General features: G+C 61.8%; 2 protein-coding genes across 3 annotated transcripts; one reads left to right on the top strand and one right to left on the bottom strand.

Annotated features, from left to right (window-relative positions):
• CCDC188 (coiled-coil domain containing 188) lies at window positions 1–2,313 on the top strand. The gene is made up of 7 exons (XM_019626900.1): window positions 1–454; window positions 576–632; window positions 722–781; window positions 914–978; window positions 1,173–1,230; window positions 1,469–1,518; window positions 1,609–2,313. The coding sequence occupies exons 1-7, from the start codon at window positions 296–298 to the stop codon at window positions 1,793–1,795; spliced, it is 636 nt and encodes a 211-aa protein (XP_019482445.1). The 5' UTR covers window positions 1–295; the 3' UTR covers window positions 1,796–2,313.
• A 161-nt stretch (window positions 2,314–2,474) lies between these two features.
• ZDHHC8 (zDHHC palmitoyltransferase 8) lies at window positions 2,475–17,949 on the bottom strand. 2 transcript variants are annotated; one of them, XM_019626936.1, is made up of 11 exons: window positions 17,792–17,949; window positions 10,800–10,921; window positions 10,465–10,622; window positions 10,198–10,370; window positions 9,905–10,007; window positions 9,439–9,530; window positions 9,131–9,272; window positions 8,816–8,936; window positions 8,635–8,744; window positions 6,341–7,341; window positions 2,475–3,470 (listed from the first exon to the last, which is right to left on the bottom strand). In XM_019626936.1, exons 1-11 carry the CDS (start codon window positions 17,893–17,895, stop codon window positions 3,245–3,247), a joined length of 2,352 nt encoding a protein of 783 aa, XP_019482481.1. In that variant the 5' UTR covers window positions 17,896–17,949; the 3' UTR covers window positions 2,475–3,244. The 2 variants fall into 2 exon arrangements, with proteins under 2 accessions (XP_019482481.1, XP_019482482.1); XM_019626937.1 differs by lacking the exon at window positions 2,475–3,470 and adding an exon at window positions 3,478–5,244.

Raw genomic sequence — 17,949 nt, 5'->3', positions numbered from 1 at the left:
CCCCAGCCCTGGCTGCCTCAGTGTCCTACCCAAGAAGCAGCTATAACAGGCAGTCCCTTCTCTCTGCTCTCCACCCCCAGAAAAGGCAGAACCAGGACCTGCAGGAGCAGCTGGGGGCCCTTCTGGGGCCAGGGCAGCAGTTCCTGCCTCTGTGCCCAGAGCACTCAAGCTGCACAGCCCTGGCCTGGGTAAGTGCAGGACAGCAGCCCAGTCCTAGCAGGACCTTGGGTGGCTGTCAGGAATGACCCTGTGACTACATGCACCATACCCCCCAACTCCCGCTCTCAAGCAGCCCATGACCACAGAGGCTGCCCATGACCTTGGGGCTGACCCAAGGGCTTTTCTGCAGCCCCCTGAGCAGGCCGGTCCCCGGTCCCTGGAGGACAGGGCACCTTTGCAGCTGCTGCAGCGGGAGCTGTGCCGAGGGGAGGAGTCCTTCGTGCAGCAGTCCCAGGTGGGCACCTGGAGGTGGGCTGGTGGAGGTGTCCTCTGCGCAGCTGTCCAAGGGGGGGTGGAGGGGAAACAGCTGACCACCCGCTGGCTCTGCCCATGCCCACACTCTGCCCCTCCCCCAGAACGAGCTGCAGCAGATCCGATTGTCCTTTGAGAGGAAGAAGATGGCCATTACTGAGGTGCCTACCTGGCTAAGGTGGGAGGGGCTCTGGGGGACCCACATGGTGGGGCACATCCTCCGGGTGTGACCCAGCCTCTCCCCCGCCAGGTGTGGGATGGCGTGGCCGAGGTACACATGGCTCTGAACAACCAGGCCACCGGGCTCCTGGTAGGTCCCCGAAAGGCAATACCCGGAAGATGAGGGAGGCAAGAACTGGGTGGAGTTAGGGAGATGAGAGGCAGGGGAGTGTGGCAGGGCAGTCAGGGGTAGAGGACCTTTTACCTCCTCTGCCCCCCCCAGAGCCTCAAAAAGGACATCCGGGGCGTGCTGGACCAGATGGAGGACATCCAGCTGGAAATTCTGGGGTGATGTTTGGGAGTGGGGGTGGGGAGGGGCCTGACTGAGTGGGATGGGGGCAGGTGTCCTGGTCGGGATGGGGTGGATGAACCCCTAACTGCTCCCCAGTTCCACAGCACCAGACCAGGGGTCCTGCTGGGCTGGGGCAGGGAACACACATGACCCTGACTGTGCAACACGCGACCCCCCTCCCCGCCCCCAGGGATCGTGCCCAGTGCCGCACCCGGGCCAGGAAGGAGAAGCAGACAGCATGCATAGCGGTAAGCCCCCCACCCTTCTCCCAGTCTCCCACCCTGGAGGCTCTACCCAGGGAGGGGAGAAGTGGGCTTCAGTGAAGGAGGTTCCAGGGTGGTAGCCCCACCCAGAGCCAGGTGAACCGAGTCGTCCAGGGGACGCGGTTGCAGGTGCCTGTCCTGAGCTGGGAGAGCAGGAATGTGCAATACAGGGACCCCTGCCCGGGGGCAGGTTCTGACCCATCCATGCCTCTTCCCCTCACAGAAGGCAAAGCCCCAGCTGGGATGTTCCGAGGGCCTCAAAGGACAGCTCTGGTAGGTGGCTGTGTAAGCTTGTGGGCAGAGCCCAGTTCCCCAGGACCATCCCGAGGGCACCCCTGTCCCCCTGACAGCCGCCGCCCGCAGGCTGCTGGCCCTGAGGCTGCTGCTGGGTGCCGTGCTGGCCTGCACCGCCGCCTACGTGTACGTGGTGGACCCTGCGCCCTTCGAGGGGCTAGTGCCGCCCCTGCTGAGCCGTGCTGCTGTCTGGAAGCTCCGGGCCCTGCTGGGCCCGTTCCTGCGCCTCGAGGTGGACGACTTCCTGCCCTTCTAGGCGGGAGGCCCAGCGGCCCCAGCGAGGAGGAAGCCAGGCGGCCAGCGCGGCCCCCAGCGCCCAGCGGCCGCGCCGGCCCCTATCCACAGCACTGCCGAGCACCTTGCCTGCCAGGAGCCACGGAGAAGGGTGGAGGCGGGGTCTGTCCTGAAGGCTGGGCCTGCGGCCGGACATATAGTGGTGACACACGCTGCATGTGAGCTTGTTTCCATGGAAACGGGGTCAGGAGGCTGTGCTGCATCCTGAGGCTGCTCTCTCAGTGGGGGTCCCTCAGGGTGACACCCCGACCTTGGCCCTCCGTGCCCCATCTGCCAGCTGGACAGCAGCCCCTCCACAGGAAGCCCCCAACCTGCCCTGGACACCAGGAGGGCTCTGAGCAGAGGATGTCGAAGGAGGGTCTCCACTGAGAGTGAGGAATGGAGAACCTCATGCCTCTTCCCTCATCGGGGGTCAGGTTCTCAGACTGAATCTGCTGACCCTCTGACCTCATACCTCTCACATAACCCTCTGTCTCTGTCTGGAAGACTACACCTGCTCCCCACATCCACCTGGCCACCACCCACCTGGTCCCCCTCCCCCTCTCCCACCTTCCACCCTCCGGCCACCTCCCGTTCCTTTCCCCTCCCCAACCCTGGGTCCCTGCCCAGTCCAGTCTCCTGGCACTGCCCCAAGGCTCGGAGGACAGGGGCACCACATTGGTGGACAGAGCCATGGAGGTAAACACCAAAAATTTTATTCAGGGCATTAAATTGGGGCAAGGAATACCTTTTAGAACATAGAGAATAGCTTTGTGGCTTGTTCATCCCCAAGTGGGAGAAATAGAGCTAGCTGCTGCTCAGGCAGGAAAGGGCTGGCCTGGGCTCCGCCCTGCCCCTGGGGGTGGCCGGGCCCAACTGGCTGGGGACTGCAGGCCTGTGGGCCGCAGGGCCCAGAGCTCCCCAAGCAGACATTTCAGAGTAAAGGAGTGAAGACTGCCCGGGCAGGGCTTGGGCAGAGCCGGCTAGCTGCGCTGGGCGGCCAGGTCTCTTTCCACCCTGGCAGGGCTTGGAGGGCTCAGCAGGCTAGCAACTCCATGAGGTTAAGGCATATCTGTTCATGTGCTGGGTTCAGGGAGGGGGCAGTGCCGCCTTAGGCAGCAAGGGCAACCTAAGACCCCCCACCCCAGCCCAATCACAGAGGCCTGGACTCCCTGGGGCAGAAGTGGCATCTAAAGTGCTTGGTCAGGCGGGGAGGTCGGGTTGATGGCATGACTCCTGGGGTGTTGAACTCCCTGCAGCAGGTGGGGACTTCCTGAGGTGGGTAGGCGCAGGGTCATGGGCTCCAGTGGGCTGGGAGTCAGTCTTGGTGTGGCTGGTAAAGAGGGGACTTCCAGCCCATACCCTGGGGTTTGTGGCAGCCTGGCCTCCCAGACTATCTTCCTGGGCTGGCTGTCCCAGGACCCACAGATGCCTACTTGGTGTCCCGCTCGGGCCCCGAGAATCTGGGGAAAAGGCTGGAGGCGGCCAAGTGCAGACGGCACACAGCACCTCGGGGGGACGCCCCAGCAGCCGGGCTCCAGGGGACCCGCAACGGTGGGAGGTCCTCAGGGAGGCCAAGGTGGCACAGGTGCAGGCCGGGGGGCACCCTGGGAGGGCCACGCCGCCCCCATCCTCGGCTGCAAGTGCCGATCCGCCCCCTGAGGGCCGCAGCGTCCCATGAGAGAGAAGCAGAAAGGTGGAGGTCAGCATAGGGCATAGCTGCCCAGCGCAGGGTCCAAGGCCCAGGGGCCAGCACCTGCCCCCACCCCCCAATCTCTGCCCAGCTGTCACAGCCCTGAAAAGCTGTGTATTCCCGATGCCTCCACCCCCAACATTTAATAGGTGGTGGGGGGTGGTCCAGTAAATGCAGCTGCAGGGCATGGCAACAGCCCCCACAGGGCCCCCAGCCAGCAGGTAGCCCTGTATGCACCTCCTACTCCAACTCCCCTAAGTCCTTGGATTCCTAGGGGGACCCTGGGGCAGCTGCAGCCCCAGCCTTTCTCTAAATGCCCTGCTACTGCCAGGGGTGACGAAGACCCAGGGAAGCCGCACACTTGTCAGCCAAAGACCCATGGACCAGCCCCTGCCTCCAAAGGCCTCCAACTTGGCTTAAGTCAGCAGAAATGCCCACAAGGAATGTCTGACCCCATGCCACCAGCCACCACCTCGTCCAGAGCCTGACTGGCTCTGCCCCCCACCCCGGAGCCCCTGAGTTGCAGCAACAGCCCTGGCCTTGCTCAAGGAAAGGATAGAAATGACTCTTTTTCTTTTTTTAATAAAATTATAGATATATAGATGTAGATATAAAAACATAAAACAGATACAACGCAAGCGGACGCTGCTGTGTGCTTACTCTCGGGTCCCTGGTGCCAGGCAGAACTCGGACCCCCTCCCCATGTGCTTCCCACGCAGGCGCCAAGGCTATGGCGGCCCCGGCTCTGATGCCTTGGGGTGGGGACTCACGTTTGGCGGGACTGGGCTCCTGGTCTCAGAGCCCGTGTGGCAGCATCCGGCCTGTGCCTGCTCCCACCTGCCCCATCACCTCCCACAAGAGCATAAAGCAGAGGTTAAGGCTTCAATGACAGCGAGATTCCCGGCAGTGGGGGCATTGGGGGCCCGAGCTTTAACACATGGGACGTGGCATGGCAGCTCAGCGCAGACACGGGGACACGCCCACCAGCTAGGCGAGACGGGACACACGGAGCTGGGACCCCACCCACAGCTGGTGGTTTGTTCGTCTGTCCACCTGTCTGTCAGAACCCAGAGCAGTCCTGGAACTGGGTGCCCATGGGCCAGGGCTGGGCTCCCTGCAGAAGAATCGGCCTCGCCAAGCTACAAACTTCTAGCCGGTCCCTGAAAGGCAGCGGGTTAGGAGCAGCCGGGTAGGCCCTTGGTCCAAAGACAGCCAGGGGCCCAGGCTTGTCTGTCCATCTCTGGGCCACAGTGACCTGTCTGCAAGGGGCGTGGGTGAGGGCTAGCCTGGTGACAACCTCGAGTGCCCCCTCAAGGCCCCAACTTGTGGCAGGGCCACTGACACATCCTGCAGCCCATGGCCCTTGGCCAGGCCACGCCCTGGTGAGCACGTAAGTGGATGGACAGGCGGAGGACAAGGGACAGACTTGTGGAGGCTTGGTTCTCTTTCCTGCTGATGCGTCCATACCAGGCCTGGGCCTCCTCCCCAGCAGAGAAGTCAGGAGTGGGGGCAGCTGCTGGGGGTTGCTGGTCCCCGAAGTGCCACAGTGGAGGGTGGCAGTCAGTCCTCACACCGAGATCTCGTACGTGGTCCCACCCACGCCGGACACCTTCTTAACAAGTGTGTGCCGGGCAGGGCTGGTGGAGGGCCCCGGGGGGCCGGTGGCAGGCCCTAGGCGTGCCAGACCCGGGGACTGTCCATTAAGCTTACTTGGGGGGGTCTTCAGCTGAGGGTGGTCCCTGCATCAAAACAAGCACATACATGCACACACACAGTGAACACGGGACCATGGCAGGACAGAGGCCAGCGGAGGCAACAGGACAGATGATACAGACGGAGCCCTGGGTAGCCCCTGCCTCTGAGCTCAGAAAGTCCCACTCAGAAAATGGTGCAGAGCTGTGGGGAGGGCTGTGCTGTCACAGGACAGGCAGATGTCAGAATGGCTGTCATGTCCCCAGCCCAGGTCTCTTGGTCCCTCCCATTGGAATAGACCATAAGCATGGGGAGGCAGGTGGATACTAGCCAGTCAAGCCCCCGGCCCTGCCCCAACTTGGGTGCCCTAAGCTGGGGAGCCCGGTGGGAGTGTGTGGCCCCTCCCCTGTTCCGTTAGGAAAAAGAGGGGCCACACTCCTACCCCACAGCCTGCCCAGCAATGACCTCTCTGTCCAAACAGTCATGAAGGCAGGAACCTCTCCCTCCTTCAGCTGCCACTCTGCCTCTCTGTGCAACTGCCACCCTGACCGAGCCTTCATTCAAGGCGGCTGGAGTGATGCCCTCATGATGCTACCGCATTCAGCATGGGACCCGCACACAGGCTTGGTTCTTGTACTTGGACCTGACCTGCCAGGGAAATTAGCCTGGCATTCTCAGTTACCCTCCTATTAGGGGGACCTGAGACCAGCCTGCCCCTCCAGTCCCAGTTTCCCCATCTCTGAGCAGGGAAGCCTCTGCTTCCAGGAGCTGTGTGCCCCGCCCAGGGCAGCACACTGTGCTCTGGGGTAATGTCCCCCAGACTCAGCCTCCTGGACAGCGACAGGGCACCATCTCCTGAGGAAGAGGCCCTGAGGTTCGCCGCTCATGGGTCTGAGTTGGCTGGGGGAAAATGTGGGGCGCTGGGCTCAAGATGCAAATCCTCCTGCACTCTGGGACCTGTCAGGGCATCCTTGGAGCTGGGCAACCCTCCAAGTGCCACAAGCCTCAAAGGCAGGGGAGGCCCATCCCACAGGTGGCCACAGACCTCCTGGACAACCCACGTGTGATCAGCCAAGAGGCCCCTCCACAGGCGGTTGGACACCTGCCCCACGTGAGGAAGCCCGCAGCACCCCCAGCACCCACCTCTGCATGGCCAGTGAGGGCGGCGGTTCCTGGAGGTCCGTGTGGATGAAGGCGACGGCTTTGGGGCCCATGTAGGAGGGTGAGCGGGGAGTGCTGGGAGGGGATGGTGGGCCCTGGCGCAGGGGAGACCTCTGCGAGCCACTGCCTGGCCGGGGCCCTGGGGCGTTGTTGTTGGCCAGGTCAGCCTGCAGGGAGGAGGAAGAGGTCCGAGGAGCCCGACTAACAACGCTAGACAGTGAAGACAGAGACGTCTGCAGTGCAGGGTTGCGGGCACCTCTGAAGCTGGGGCCAGCCACCAGGTCGTCTCTGGAGCCATAGTGTAGTGCAGGGCCACGGGGGCCCTCGGACAGCACACTGGCCTGCTGCAGGCTGTAGGAGCTGGGTGCGTCGTAGACGCCTGAGTCGCCAAAGAGCGAGTCGGCCTGAGAGCGCAGCAGCCGCTCACGCTCCTCCCTATCCTTGCGCTCCTGGATAGAGGCCATGATGGTCCTGGACAGGTTGTCATAGCGCACAGGAGAGGGCTCCCTCGGCCGGGGGCCCAGCACGGGGCTAAAGCTCCGGGGCGGGGGCCGTGGTGGGTCACCTACAGCCCCAGGGTGCAGGTAGGGCGAGCGATAGCTGGCCATGCCAGCCGAGGGGTGGGCTGGGCACGCGTGGCCACTGGGCGAGCCGGGGTTAAGTAGGCTGTCATAAGACAAGCTGCCATTGCGGTTGGGCAGCGCATGGGGGGCAAAGATGCTGTGATGGGGTGTTGGGGGCCCACCCTCGGAACGCAGGGGCTGCAGGGCTATACGGTCCCCACCCCGCCGGCTTGCAGTCTTGAGGCTCAGGGAGCGCAAGGCCCCTGAGAAGGTATCGGAGGCGCTGAGTGGTGGAGACGGCGGGTAGGCTGTGTGCACGCCACCAGGTGTGTAGTCAGGGAGGTCCAGGTTAGGCTCAGACGTGAAGTCAAGGCTGTGGATGCTGTCCTCCCCCAGCGCCAAGGAGTCAGGGCCCGGAACCTATGGGGACAGAGGGTACGTATCTGCCACTGCCCACCCACCACGCCCTGCCCAGTCACCAGGTATTCTGTGCCCACATGGGCGCTACTATCCTGGTGACATCAAGGTGGTGTCAGGTATAACTGACAAGCTGTCCCCAGAAGTTCTCTATCCCCTGACCACACCACCTGCTCCTTGCCCACCACAGAAGTGGGGACAGGCTGGAGCAGAGCAGTGGCCACAGGCGGTGTCTCCCCAGGAAAAAGTGTGCGTCAGCTCACACACCTGGAGGGTAGGGGGTGCAGGGACAGCCTCAGGAGCTGGCCCTTGCGGAGACATAATAACTGCACAGTGACCAGGGCCCTCTCCCAGGCACCCCACCTCTGAGGGTGAGGGTGCTGTCAGGCCACAGCTGGCTGCTACAGACACCCAGGGCAGTGACCACTGGGCCCACCCAGCCTAGGAAGCAGCAAGAGTGACATGGAGGAGGGGTCTCTTGGATTCTCTGTGATTTGAGGCCTATAGGCTTGGGCTTGGGAAAGGAGCCCGGGGAACCTCGAAACCCAGAGTGGGCATGGGTTAGGACGAATGTGGCCTCAAGGCACTTAGCCAACCCTAGACCCTTTGTGAGATCCAGGACAATCCCAGAAAGGTGGCCCAGCCCAGGGCACTGAAAGTCCCCCAACCCCCACCCCAGGAAGGGCCACTGCACACTGGCCAGGGAGGCCCAGACTCACTGCCCAGACCAGTGGGCCTCGAATGGCAGGGCCAGGCAGGACATTGGTTCTGTGGGGTGGCAGTCGGGGCTGGTCAAGGTGTGTTGGTCCAGCCTCAGGGTGGCCTCTTGGGTGGCCGTGAAGGAGGGCAGGCAGCCTGGGCATGCTCGGGGAATTCCTGGGAATTCCTCGGGCTGTCCAGGGCTGCCGATGGCTCCACAGTGAGCACAGAGCACTTATACAACTCGGGGAAATAAATGTGCTTTCTAAAACAATCTCAGATTCTTTTGAAGCCTTCCCGTGGGCCTTACAGAGTGATTAATGGTGGAATTCCAGGCATCCTGGCACATACTGTTCCTGGGGGTAGCCGCCTACTGGGCCGGCGGGCAGGCCAGCCAAGGCAGGGGTGCCAGAACCGCCTGTGCCAGGCCCGCCCTGGACACCCTGCCCTGCTCCCCTCCACCACCCCCAGCTGAGATCCCTGCAGGGTAGGATCCTGCTGGACCCTCTATAACACAGGAAGGGCCTCCAGGGAGTGAGGCCTCTGGGGGTAGGGTCGCTGGGGCAGGGGCTCCCGGGCAGGGCCAAGCTTCCTCACCTTCTCGCCTGGCCCGCAGAAGGGTGCCTTGGGACCCATGGGAAAGGTGGGCCGGAACTTATACATGGCGGGGGTCGGGGGGCTGGTCCTCTGTGCCGACAGGGTGCTCTCTGGGGAAGATTGACCATGGTCAGGCTGGGGTCAGTCCGTGTCCCTCCCCGTTTGGCCAGCCCCACCTCACCAGCACTGCCTGGGCGTGGGGTCTGCCGGTCACTGCTGAATGTGACAGCCTCCACCTTGGGGGGCAGTGGTGGCCCCAGGTCCAGGGGCTTCTCATCCAGCCGGTCCAGGCTGCCCTTGGACTGGGAGAGGGCATGGTCAGTGGTGGGTAGGGTGCAGGACAGGGGCGGGGCTTACCTGGAGACTCTTAAGGCCCTGGGAACTAGACCCTTCCCCGGAATCCACCCAATTCCTCCCCCTTCCATTCTTCTAGGCCCCTCCAACCTCGCTATTTCCTGCCTCCAAGGGTCTGACCCCCACCCCACCACCTACCCACCTTGCTGTGGCCCAGGCTGGCCTTCAGCCCGTTGTCGCTAAGCTTGACCTTAAGCGGTGCAGCCCGCTCCAGGAGCTCAGGTCGGAAAAAGGGAGGCTTCAGGCGAGCGGCAAGTGGCAGCCTGGGTGGCTCCACCACATACCTGTGCCGGGGTAAGAGGGGTCAATGGCCAAGGCAACCCAGTCTGAACACACACCAAGGGCAGGGCCGGCCCCACCTGCCAAGGACAGAAGCGGACCAGGCTTAGGGTCTGCAGCTGCCCACCCCGAACCCAACAGAGGCCCCTTGGCACCTCATCCGGGCCTCACCGGGGAGCCAGGGGGCTGCACAGCACGTGTTCCACATTCCCATAGCAGCCTCGGGTGAAGGGATTCACGCCCCCGCGGAACTTCCCTGTCACCTGTGGACACGGGACCCCTCAGCAAGCCTGGCCACCCAGGGTCCAGGCCAAGGTGGGCAGAGGGGCAGGTAGGGACAGTTGGGGTTCCTCATGGGTTGGGAAGGGTCAGCAGAGGGGTGTCCCCACCCAGCCAGTCCCTGTAGGAAGCTGTGGAATTTCTGGCCCCTCACTGCAGTGGCATGGCCCCATACCCCAAGCCCCACTGGGGTATCCAGGGCCAGAGCCTCCCCCGCCACAGTTGCATAGGCCACCTCAGCCAAGGGCCCCTGCAGCCCTGTTCCAACACCCCCCCCCAGGGTCCCTGTGCAGCCCTGGCCCTCTCAGCATCGGGGAACCCCCATCCTCATCAGTGTGGCCCTACCCAGGGTCTGCACCTGCTCATTGGTAGTGCGCCCCCGAGTAACCAGCACCACGTGGAAGCCGGTGAGGCCGATGACAGGGATGAAGAAGAGGCCAGCCACACACATGACAGCCATGCTGGCCCGTTAAGGCCAACGGCCATAGGCGGAGACACGGAGCAGGTGCCTGTGGACAAACCACCCACCCACCCTGGGAGGGCAACCCACCCCGTGGGGATTCGCAGGCAGCTGACCCACCCCTCTGAGCCTGCTTCCCCTGTGAATTGTGCCCCCGGCCCACACTGCCTTTGTGGTCAGGCCAAGGATACGTGATGGTGGTGTGGGCAGCTCCCAATCCTTCCGCGTGGTTCAGCACGTAGACCAGGCCGAAGGCGACGACGCCCACCATGTGCGCACTGAGCGACAGCAGGAACAGGAAGAAGTAGCGGTAGTTGCGGCGCCCGATGCAGTTGTTGACCCAGGGGCAGTGGTGGTCAAAGTCCTGGGCAGGAGCAACGTGTCAGGATGTATGGCGGGCAGGGTGGAGGAAGGACACGAGGGGGATAGGGTGGGTGGGATGGGGGCAGGGTGGTCACCTCGACACAGTTGTCACAGACGCTGCAATGGGAGCAGCGCGGCGGGCGGTAGAAGTGGCAGGTGGCACACCACTTCATACGGACCTGGATACCCCGCACATCCACGTTCTTGTACAGCGGGGCCCGGAAGTCGTCTTCCTTATCCTCGTCCTCATCCGCTGTGGGCCAGGACCAAGGAGGGGCAGCAGGAAAGTGACTTCCTTGGCAGGAGCGCCCCTCCCCGATCTCTGCCAGCCCGCCCTCCAGGACCACCCCCCCACCCAAGGCTCCCCCATGTCAGCCACTCACATGTTAGCAAATGTGAGCAGATGATCTGCCCCAGCATAGGGCCCTACCTCGGGGGAAGATGCCAGGGTCCATGAAGGTGGCCATGCTGAAGTTGGCCAGGACGAAGAGGAAGATGATGCCATTGTAGACGGGAACAGCTGGGGACACAGCTCGTGTCAACCACGGGCACCTGTGTTGTACAGCAGGGCAGAGCTGGGTCTGGGGGTACAGCGGGTGGGTAAGGAGGGGACTCGGGGGCAGAGGAATTAGTCATGTCCATGTGAGTGCAGGGCTTCACGGCCATGGATCAGTGCTCAGCATGGCAGTAAGCAAGGCCGCTGCTGCCTCGGGCCTTCTGGGAGACCCCGTCCGTCAGCCTGCTGCTCCTTTGCTCAACCATCAGGGGCTGTGCATGTTGTTCACAGTGAGCGGACTCTGTGTGCCAACTCTGAGCCCGGCAAGCCCCCAGGCGGCTATTAGGAATTCAACTCACAGTTGAAAAAATTGAGGCTCAGAGAGGCCCATAGGCCTGGGGTGGCACCATTTCAGAGGGGTGGCCTGAGCCCGCCCATGTCCTCCCATCCCACCCAGCACCTTCTCTGGACTCCCCTGCTTTGGGGGGACAGAGTGGAGGCGGGGGCCCGGAAGGGAAATGAGCCCGTTGTGCCCATGTGCCATGCCAGTGACCTGCCAGGCAGCTCAGGCCACCCCCAGTCCTCACCCAGACCTGTCCCCAGCCCAGTGGGGCCGGCTCAGCAGGGAGATTCTGGGGCGTTAGGAGCTCCAATTCTCAGTCAGTAAATGCAGAGCAGGAGTCACTCCTGCTCTTCCCTGAGGGGCATGGCCTCAGGGCACACCCCGACCCAGGTAGCCCCTTTTTAGTTGGTCACCTTACTCTCCACATGGCAGTGCATAACATTTGGAGACTAGAAAAGCATGGCGTCCCTGCCCCTTCACCATCTCTCACTACTTCTCAGCACTTGGCTCCAAAGCTGCCTGCTCTTCCAGGAAGCCATCCCAGACTCCTGGCACCCTGTAAGGGTTATACACACCTCCCTGATGGGTGCTCTGCCACAGAGAATGTCTTCCTCAGCCCTCTTGGGACCTGACCAGAGTCCCCTCTGTGGAGGCCCACCAGTCCCTGGTCACATGGCTGTGGCCCCCTGCCCTGACCCTGCAGCAGGTCCCTAAGTCCATCCACTTGGTTCCCACAAAGCCCCTCTGGCCTCAGGTTCCCCATCTCCTCTGTGGCTCCTGGCTATTGTGACAAGCAGGGGCATTCAGGGGGTTTGCTCCCCTCCCAGTACCAAGGCCCACAGTACTTGGAATTGGGGGACCAGTGGTGATCTCCCACAGCAGCCCTGACCATTAGGACAGGGCGTTGTGGTCGCCAGCAGGGTGAGCAGTGCCCACAGCCCTGCCCGCCACCCAGTACAGGCTGGCCACACTGGTGCACCCACGCCTGTCTTGGCCAGAAGCCAGCCCTACCACCCCAGCAACCACCTCCATGGCAGCAGAACTTCGCTATTTTTAGTGGAAAGCAAGAGGCTATTTAAAGATTCCCTTCCCACGGCAGCACACTTGGCACACGGAGCCCGAGTTACCCCTTCCTCTTCTCCAGGACTGCCGTGGAGGTAGATACACGGCCTGAGGACAGGGTTCCCTCTGCTGGGAAGGCCTTCCTCCACCACCCCTTTCCCAGGCAGCCTAGAGTGCCCATCAGCAGACACCTTCTACACTCCCGATCCCTGCAGGCTGAAGCCTGGCATACAGACGGCACTCAATGTGTGTCTGGAGCCTCCAATCCAAATCCCCTTCAGTGAGGCGACAGTGGGCCCGAGGCATGGTCTGCCCAGCAAGGAGGGGCTGGGGGCACAGGTCCGAGGCTCGCCTGGGACCCAGAGAGAGGTGGGGCACCTCGGATCCCTGTCAGGTAGTGTGAGCCACCTCCCCACGGCTCATACTGGGAAGGGGTGACCACATAATTTGTACACAATGAAAATATAGGCTGCTTGTTTAAATAATACCAAGAATTTCAAGACAGTCACAGGAGAGCATTAAAGCAAATACAGGCCCCTCACACACCTTCACAGTTCAAGGGCCAGGGGAGGCAGCCTGCTCCGGGAAAGCAAGAGGCCAAGGAGACCCAGGGCGCACTGGGGCCGGCTGAGGACAGGAGGATGTGCAGACATGGGATACAGCAAGCAGGTGGGCACTGAAGACAGGAGGACACATGGGCGGAGGCTGGAGTGTGGGCCCTGCCCACCATTCTGTCCAGGTTTTGCTAGTGAACACGCAGGGCCCACTGTCTACCTGCCCTGCACAGTGGACCGTACATTTCACCCTCCCAGTTGTGTAGAAAGGCACTTCTCTTCTGTCCTCCCCATGTTACAGACAAGGAGCAGATATCAGAGGGCTTGACACACACCCAAGGCCTTGCGGGGGTCTGCGTCTGAGCTGGGGTTTGAACCATTACACAGGCTAGTAGAGACTGAACCCCACAGGCTGACCAGAGCGCCTCTTGGCCCAGGTAGCCTCTACTGCTTTGTCCTTCCTGAGCCTTGGCGAACCCTCAGGGCACATGGGCTAGACATGGGTGAGATGCCTGGGACTAGAGAGGCAGCAGTTGTGGGGCCACGCTGGGAAATCTGCACTGTGATGAGGCAATGCTTGCATTGAGGCGCTTGACCACACATACCTGGGGAGAGCAGGGCAGGGCCTTAGGTGATGTTGGGCAGGCTCAGGAGGAATGCAGGTCCTCCAATTGGGACCTGAGCTACTGCCCCCTCCATCTGACATCTCTGATGCCCCAGGCTTGACTCAGACCCAGGATCAGATACTCTATAATGCATTTCTGTCCCCCCATCACCCCCCAGGTGACCTTCACCACCAGGCCATGCCATAAGGGAGACTCAGGCCTGGGTCACGCCTAAGGAGGATGGCTCATTGGCCAGTGCTGCCGAGGCCTGGAACTCAGCCACCTTGGGAAATGTGTGAGCTAAGGCGGGAAAGATGAAAGAGCCCATGCAGTCATGTGCACAGGTACACATGTACCCACATGAACATGCAGGGACACATGCACACACGGGTGTGCACTGCATATACAAACATGTGCCGCCCAAGACATACAGGTAGACACATGTACTCGCTGCATAAGCACGTTCAGATACACGTGTGTACATAATTGCACACAAAAGGCACATATGCATGCACACAAACCTGTGCCGACATGCAACACACATGTACAAACATCTGCATGTGTAGATATGCATGAACACACACACACATCTGCACAGACATATGGGCATGTGAACACACACAGATGTGCAGACACGCCCCTCCTCCCACTGACCCTAGCTCCACCCAACCAGGGCTCAGCTGCCTCGCACTGCCCTTCCACTTCTGAGCTTCCCTCTGCTCCCTGTAGACTGGGCAAGCGTGAGGACATGTGAGGACATGCAGCTCTGGGCAGGGCCTGGCAGGCAGCGCTGCTCAGTCCACCTTGAGTTCATTCTAGGCTCCAGGAGGGCCCCTCAGCCCACAGGAATGACACCCCATTTCCAGCCAGGGGACAGTGCACTATAGGCTCACCCCAATGGGCAGAGATTGGCCACTCCCTGCTGGCTACCGACACACTTTGGGCCAAGGCAGGGCTGGGGGAGTGGCTCAGCTGAGGCTCCTAGCCCTCCTCCCTGACTAGCCCCTGTCTCCTGAGTGTCAGGGCCACACACCAGTAGCATGGGTCTCAAGGCCCTGAGTCCTGCCTGGGAAGGCAGGGAGATACCGCCCAGGGAGAAGAGCGGGTTCTGCAGGGGCAGCATGTGCACCACAGCGAAATGTGGAATGGAAAATTTTAACTCAGATGTTTTCATTTAAATCAGGCTCTTCATTAACACTGTTTGTGCTCATGCACAGGGGTAGACGGGACCAGAGGGTCTGCGGCCACTCTGCTCTGATCAGGCCAGGCAGAGCCTCTGGCCACGTGCACCTACCCATCCAATCCCTATAGACATCTGAGCAGATGGAGAAACTGAGACTCAGGGAGCCAGGGATTACCCAGGCCACATGCAACAAGTCCTGGCAGGAGGCTCACACCAAGTTTCCCCTGTCCCATGTGGCCCTTGCCAGAGTCTCCGTCTACCTATGCCTGCCATGGGCTAGCCTGGTCCTGGGCTGTACCTCCCACTGTCCCAGACTGGGCCTTGTTCCCTAACTGGGCCTCCAAGCGTGGGAAGGGCTCAGGCCCATCCTAAAACCAGCCCCAACATCCCAGAAGTCAGCCCACTGGCCCCAGACAGAGACAAGACAGCCCACCCATCCCAGCCCCAGGCATTGGTATTCTGCCAAGCAGCCCGGCTCTCTGATGTTCACAGGGTCCCCATCCTTCTGCAAAGTGGCTCTGGGAGAGTAAGGGGCAGGGGCAAAGAGACCCCTGTCCTGGGGACCCTTGGATACTCCCCTCAGCACCTGACGCAGCCTGGCACTGAGCCAGCGTGAAGAGTTTCTGGGGCCCGGGGGACAAAACCACACCAGGAACCCAGGAAGTCTTCCTAGAAGAGGAGGGCTACTGGAAACCTGCCCTGCGGTGTGCTCCCCATCCTCAGAAGGGGGATGCCCCCACCTCCTGGCATCCTTCCCACATCTCAGACTCTCCTGGCAACATGTCTGAATGTCCTGCTGGTCCCAGCTCCCTCAGTGAGCTGGCTCAAGGTAGGGTTCCTTGGTCCTCCAGGCCTCCAGCTCCCTATCCTACATGACACCAGAAGCTACTGCCTGTGTGGACCTGCCCCAAAGGAGGCAATTCATGTTTATTAAGTGCAGAGAGAAGGCCTGGGGCCCCTCAGCATCCAGTGAAGTCCAAGGAGCAAAAGGAGAGAAGACAGAATCCTGTGAGCCTGAGGGTGGGGGGAGGGCACAGGAGCAGCTGCTCCCACCCAGCACATGTCTGAGTCTGCAGCAGGCCTGGGCCCAGAAACAGGGCAGAGAGTGGGTACTGGGATGAGGAGAAGCCAGTCCGGAGAAGGGGACCGCCTGGACCCCTCCTTGCCCAGAATTGGCACATTGTGCTGGTGTCAGTGGGCCTGGCCTACCCCACAGAGCCCCTTCTCAGGAACCCAGCTGCCAGAGAGGGGCAGACCAGGGTCTATTCGGCCCAGGGAATGTGGCCTCGGGGTTGGGCTGTGGGGAAGCCCTGTCCTGGAGAATGAGCAAGACTTCCTCAGCTAGATGGTCACTTCACTTGGACCCCAGCTATTGCCCCTAGATCCCCATTCTGCCTTACACAGGTGTGGTGCCCCAAGGAAACCCTGTACCTTCCAGCATATCTGTCCCTGAACCCAGACCCCCCAGCTGTGAGAACAGAGGAAGGAAGACCTGGCACTCAGCAGAGTACAGTACAGTAGCCTCAGAGCTCACCACTTGGGGGCGAGTCAAGTTCACAGGAGAGCGGAGTAAGGGCCCTCTGAAATCACGGGAAGGGCTCACCTCACCACAAGCACACAAGCACGCTACAGGGGGGACCAGGTGAGCCTAGGAGGAGAGATGGACAGGCTCTCTGAGGTGAGGGTGATTTCAATTTCTTTTTATGTTTTTCTTTCCGCATTTCACAAGTTCTTAACAGAGAACATTTATTACTTTTAAAGTCAAGAGGAAAAATGCTGAAATGCACTTAGGGAGTGAGAAACAGACAGGCAAGTGAAGGTCGAAACTCCCCCAAGCCCCCCCACCCTGGCCCCAGAGCCAGTACTGGACTGGGCCCCACCTCTCCAGAAGACCCAGTAGGACATGTCCCCCTTTTTCCTGTGCCTGCTGCCCACCTGCCCTCCTTTCTGCCCACAGCCAGCAGCATCTGAGTGACAAGAACACGCCTGCTCACCAAAGCCAGAAATAAGCCCATCCACACAGGCCTTTTTAAACACATTCTTGGCAGCCTGTGGCGCCCACCCAGTCCTGGAGTCCAGGTAGGGGGCTCTCCTGCCTCCACAGGCACCCAGTGCAGACTCACCATCCACAGGGCAGCCACCCTTGCTCTTGCTAACGTGAAAGGGTGTCAGGCTGGCCCCTGCCCACCCTGCTCCGGCCTCACTCACACTCAGGGGCTAACCCACCTCTGAACAGCCACCCCTGAGGCCTCAGATGCCCCAGGAAGGTTTGACTGGTCATTGCTCTGGTAACCTGGGCTATGTCTCAGCCTGGGACTTGTGGAAGCGGGTGGACACGGACCCACATGGCTGAAGTCTGAAGCCTCCAACCCCTCCTTGTGCCAGGAGGAGCCCCTTTAAGGGGCCCCCATGACCATGGAGAGGGAGCTGTGTCATCAGCCTGCCACTCTGGTCTGTGAGCCAGCCTGTGTCTCAGGTGAAGAAGCTAAGGCTGCAAGAGCACAGAGCCCTGCCTGCTTTCTGCCTCAAGGGCCCCAATGCTGGCCATGGTCAGTGTCCCTGGGTGTGGCCTGGCCTGGGCCCTCCAGCTGTGATCACTGGGTCTTCCTGAGGTCAAGGAAGGGTGGAGGGTAACTGCCAGGCCAGTGTCTCCCTGGGCTGTGGGGCAGGCACGTGGCAGACAGGCCAGGCCACACCTACGCAAGAACAACTTGGCTCTGGCCCGGTCAGACAGCTGGGAGGGGACCCAAGAGCCGCCCTTGGCTCTTGCAGGAGGGCTGGTGGCTCTGGACAGCCCACGTCCCCTCCTGCAGCCTGTGGGGAGGGGAGGGCTGCAGCCACACCCTGGGCAGCCACTGCACACACTCTCCTGTCCAGGCCCAGTGCCTCATACCCAGGGCCTGTCTGGCACACTCATTAGGTGTCTGTCGGGCACTAGTGTCCCAACACATAGGACTCATCACTCCCTGGTACCCCAGGAAAAGCACACTCACAGCTAGCTTCAGCCTCAGCCCAGGGTGGGCGCTCACGTTGCCCACAGCCCTGGTGCCAGCCCTGTCCTGCCCAGCCCTCTGGCCCTTGCCCCCGGTCCCGTCGGGCTGTACACTGTCCCTATACCTGATCCCTGCCCCTTCTGGCCCGAATGTGGCCCCTGAGCCCCGGCGACGCGGTGGACTCACGTGAACACGAAGAACAGGGTGCTGGAGCCAACCAACAGCGCGGCGGCCGTGGCCACCGGGATGTACTTGGCGGGTTTGAGGCGCGTCCCGGGGCTGCGGGGCATCCTGGGCGCCGCGCCGCCGCATCCCTCCCCGGGGCCGGGCGGGCGGGGCCGACG

The sequence above is a fragment of the Hipposideros armiger genome, unplaced genomic scaffold, assembly GCF_001890085.2.
Source record: "Hipposideros armiger isolate ML-2016 unplaced genomic scaffold, ASM189008v1 scaffold_694, whole genome shotgun sequence".
Lineage (NCBI taxonomy): Eukaryota > Metazoa > Chordata > Mammalia > Chiroptera > Hipposideridae > Hipposideros > Hipposideros armiger.
The sequence above is the reverse complement of the archived record's forward strand: the minus strand, read 5'-3'. Positions and strand labels throughout refer to the sequence as shown.

What these genes read in the sequence shown, in the direction of transcription:
- CCDC188 (XM_019626900.1), top strand. Translation starts at nt 296, where the DNA reads ATGACCACAGAGGCTGCCCATGACCTTGGGGCTGACCCAAGGGCTTTT. An exon ending in ACCAGGCCACCGGGCTCCTG is followed by an intron (nt 782 to 913) that starts GTAGGTCCCCGA and finishes TGCCCCCCCCAG; the next exon opens with AGCCTCAAAAAGGACATCCG. An exon ending in GGCCTCAAAGGACAGCTCTG is followed by an intron (nt 1,519 to 1,608) that starts GTAGGTGGCTGT and finishes CGCCGCCCGCAG; the next exon opens with GCTGCTGGCCCTGAGGCTGC.
- ZDHHC8 (XM_019626936.1), bottom strand. Translation starts at nt 17,895, where the DNA reads ATGCCCCGCAGCCCCGGGACGCGCCTCAAACCCGCCAAGTACATCCCG. An exon ending in TCTGTGACAACTGTGTCGAG is followed by an intron (nt 10,371 to 10,464) that starts GTGACCACCCTG and finishes GCTCCTGCCCAG; the next exon opens with GACTTTGACCACCACTGCCC. An exon ending in CCCACGCCCAGGCAGTGCTG is followed by an intron (nt 8,745 to 8,815) that starts GTGAGGTGGGGC and finishes AATCTTCCCCAG; the next exon opens with AGAGCACCCTGTCGGCACAG.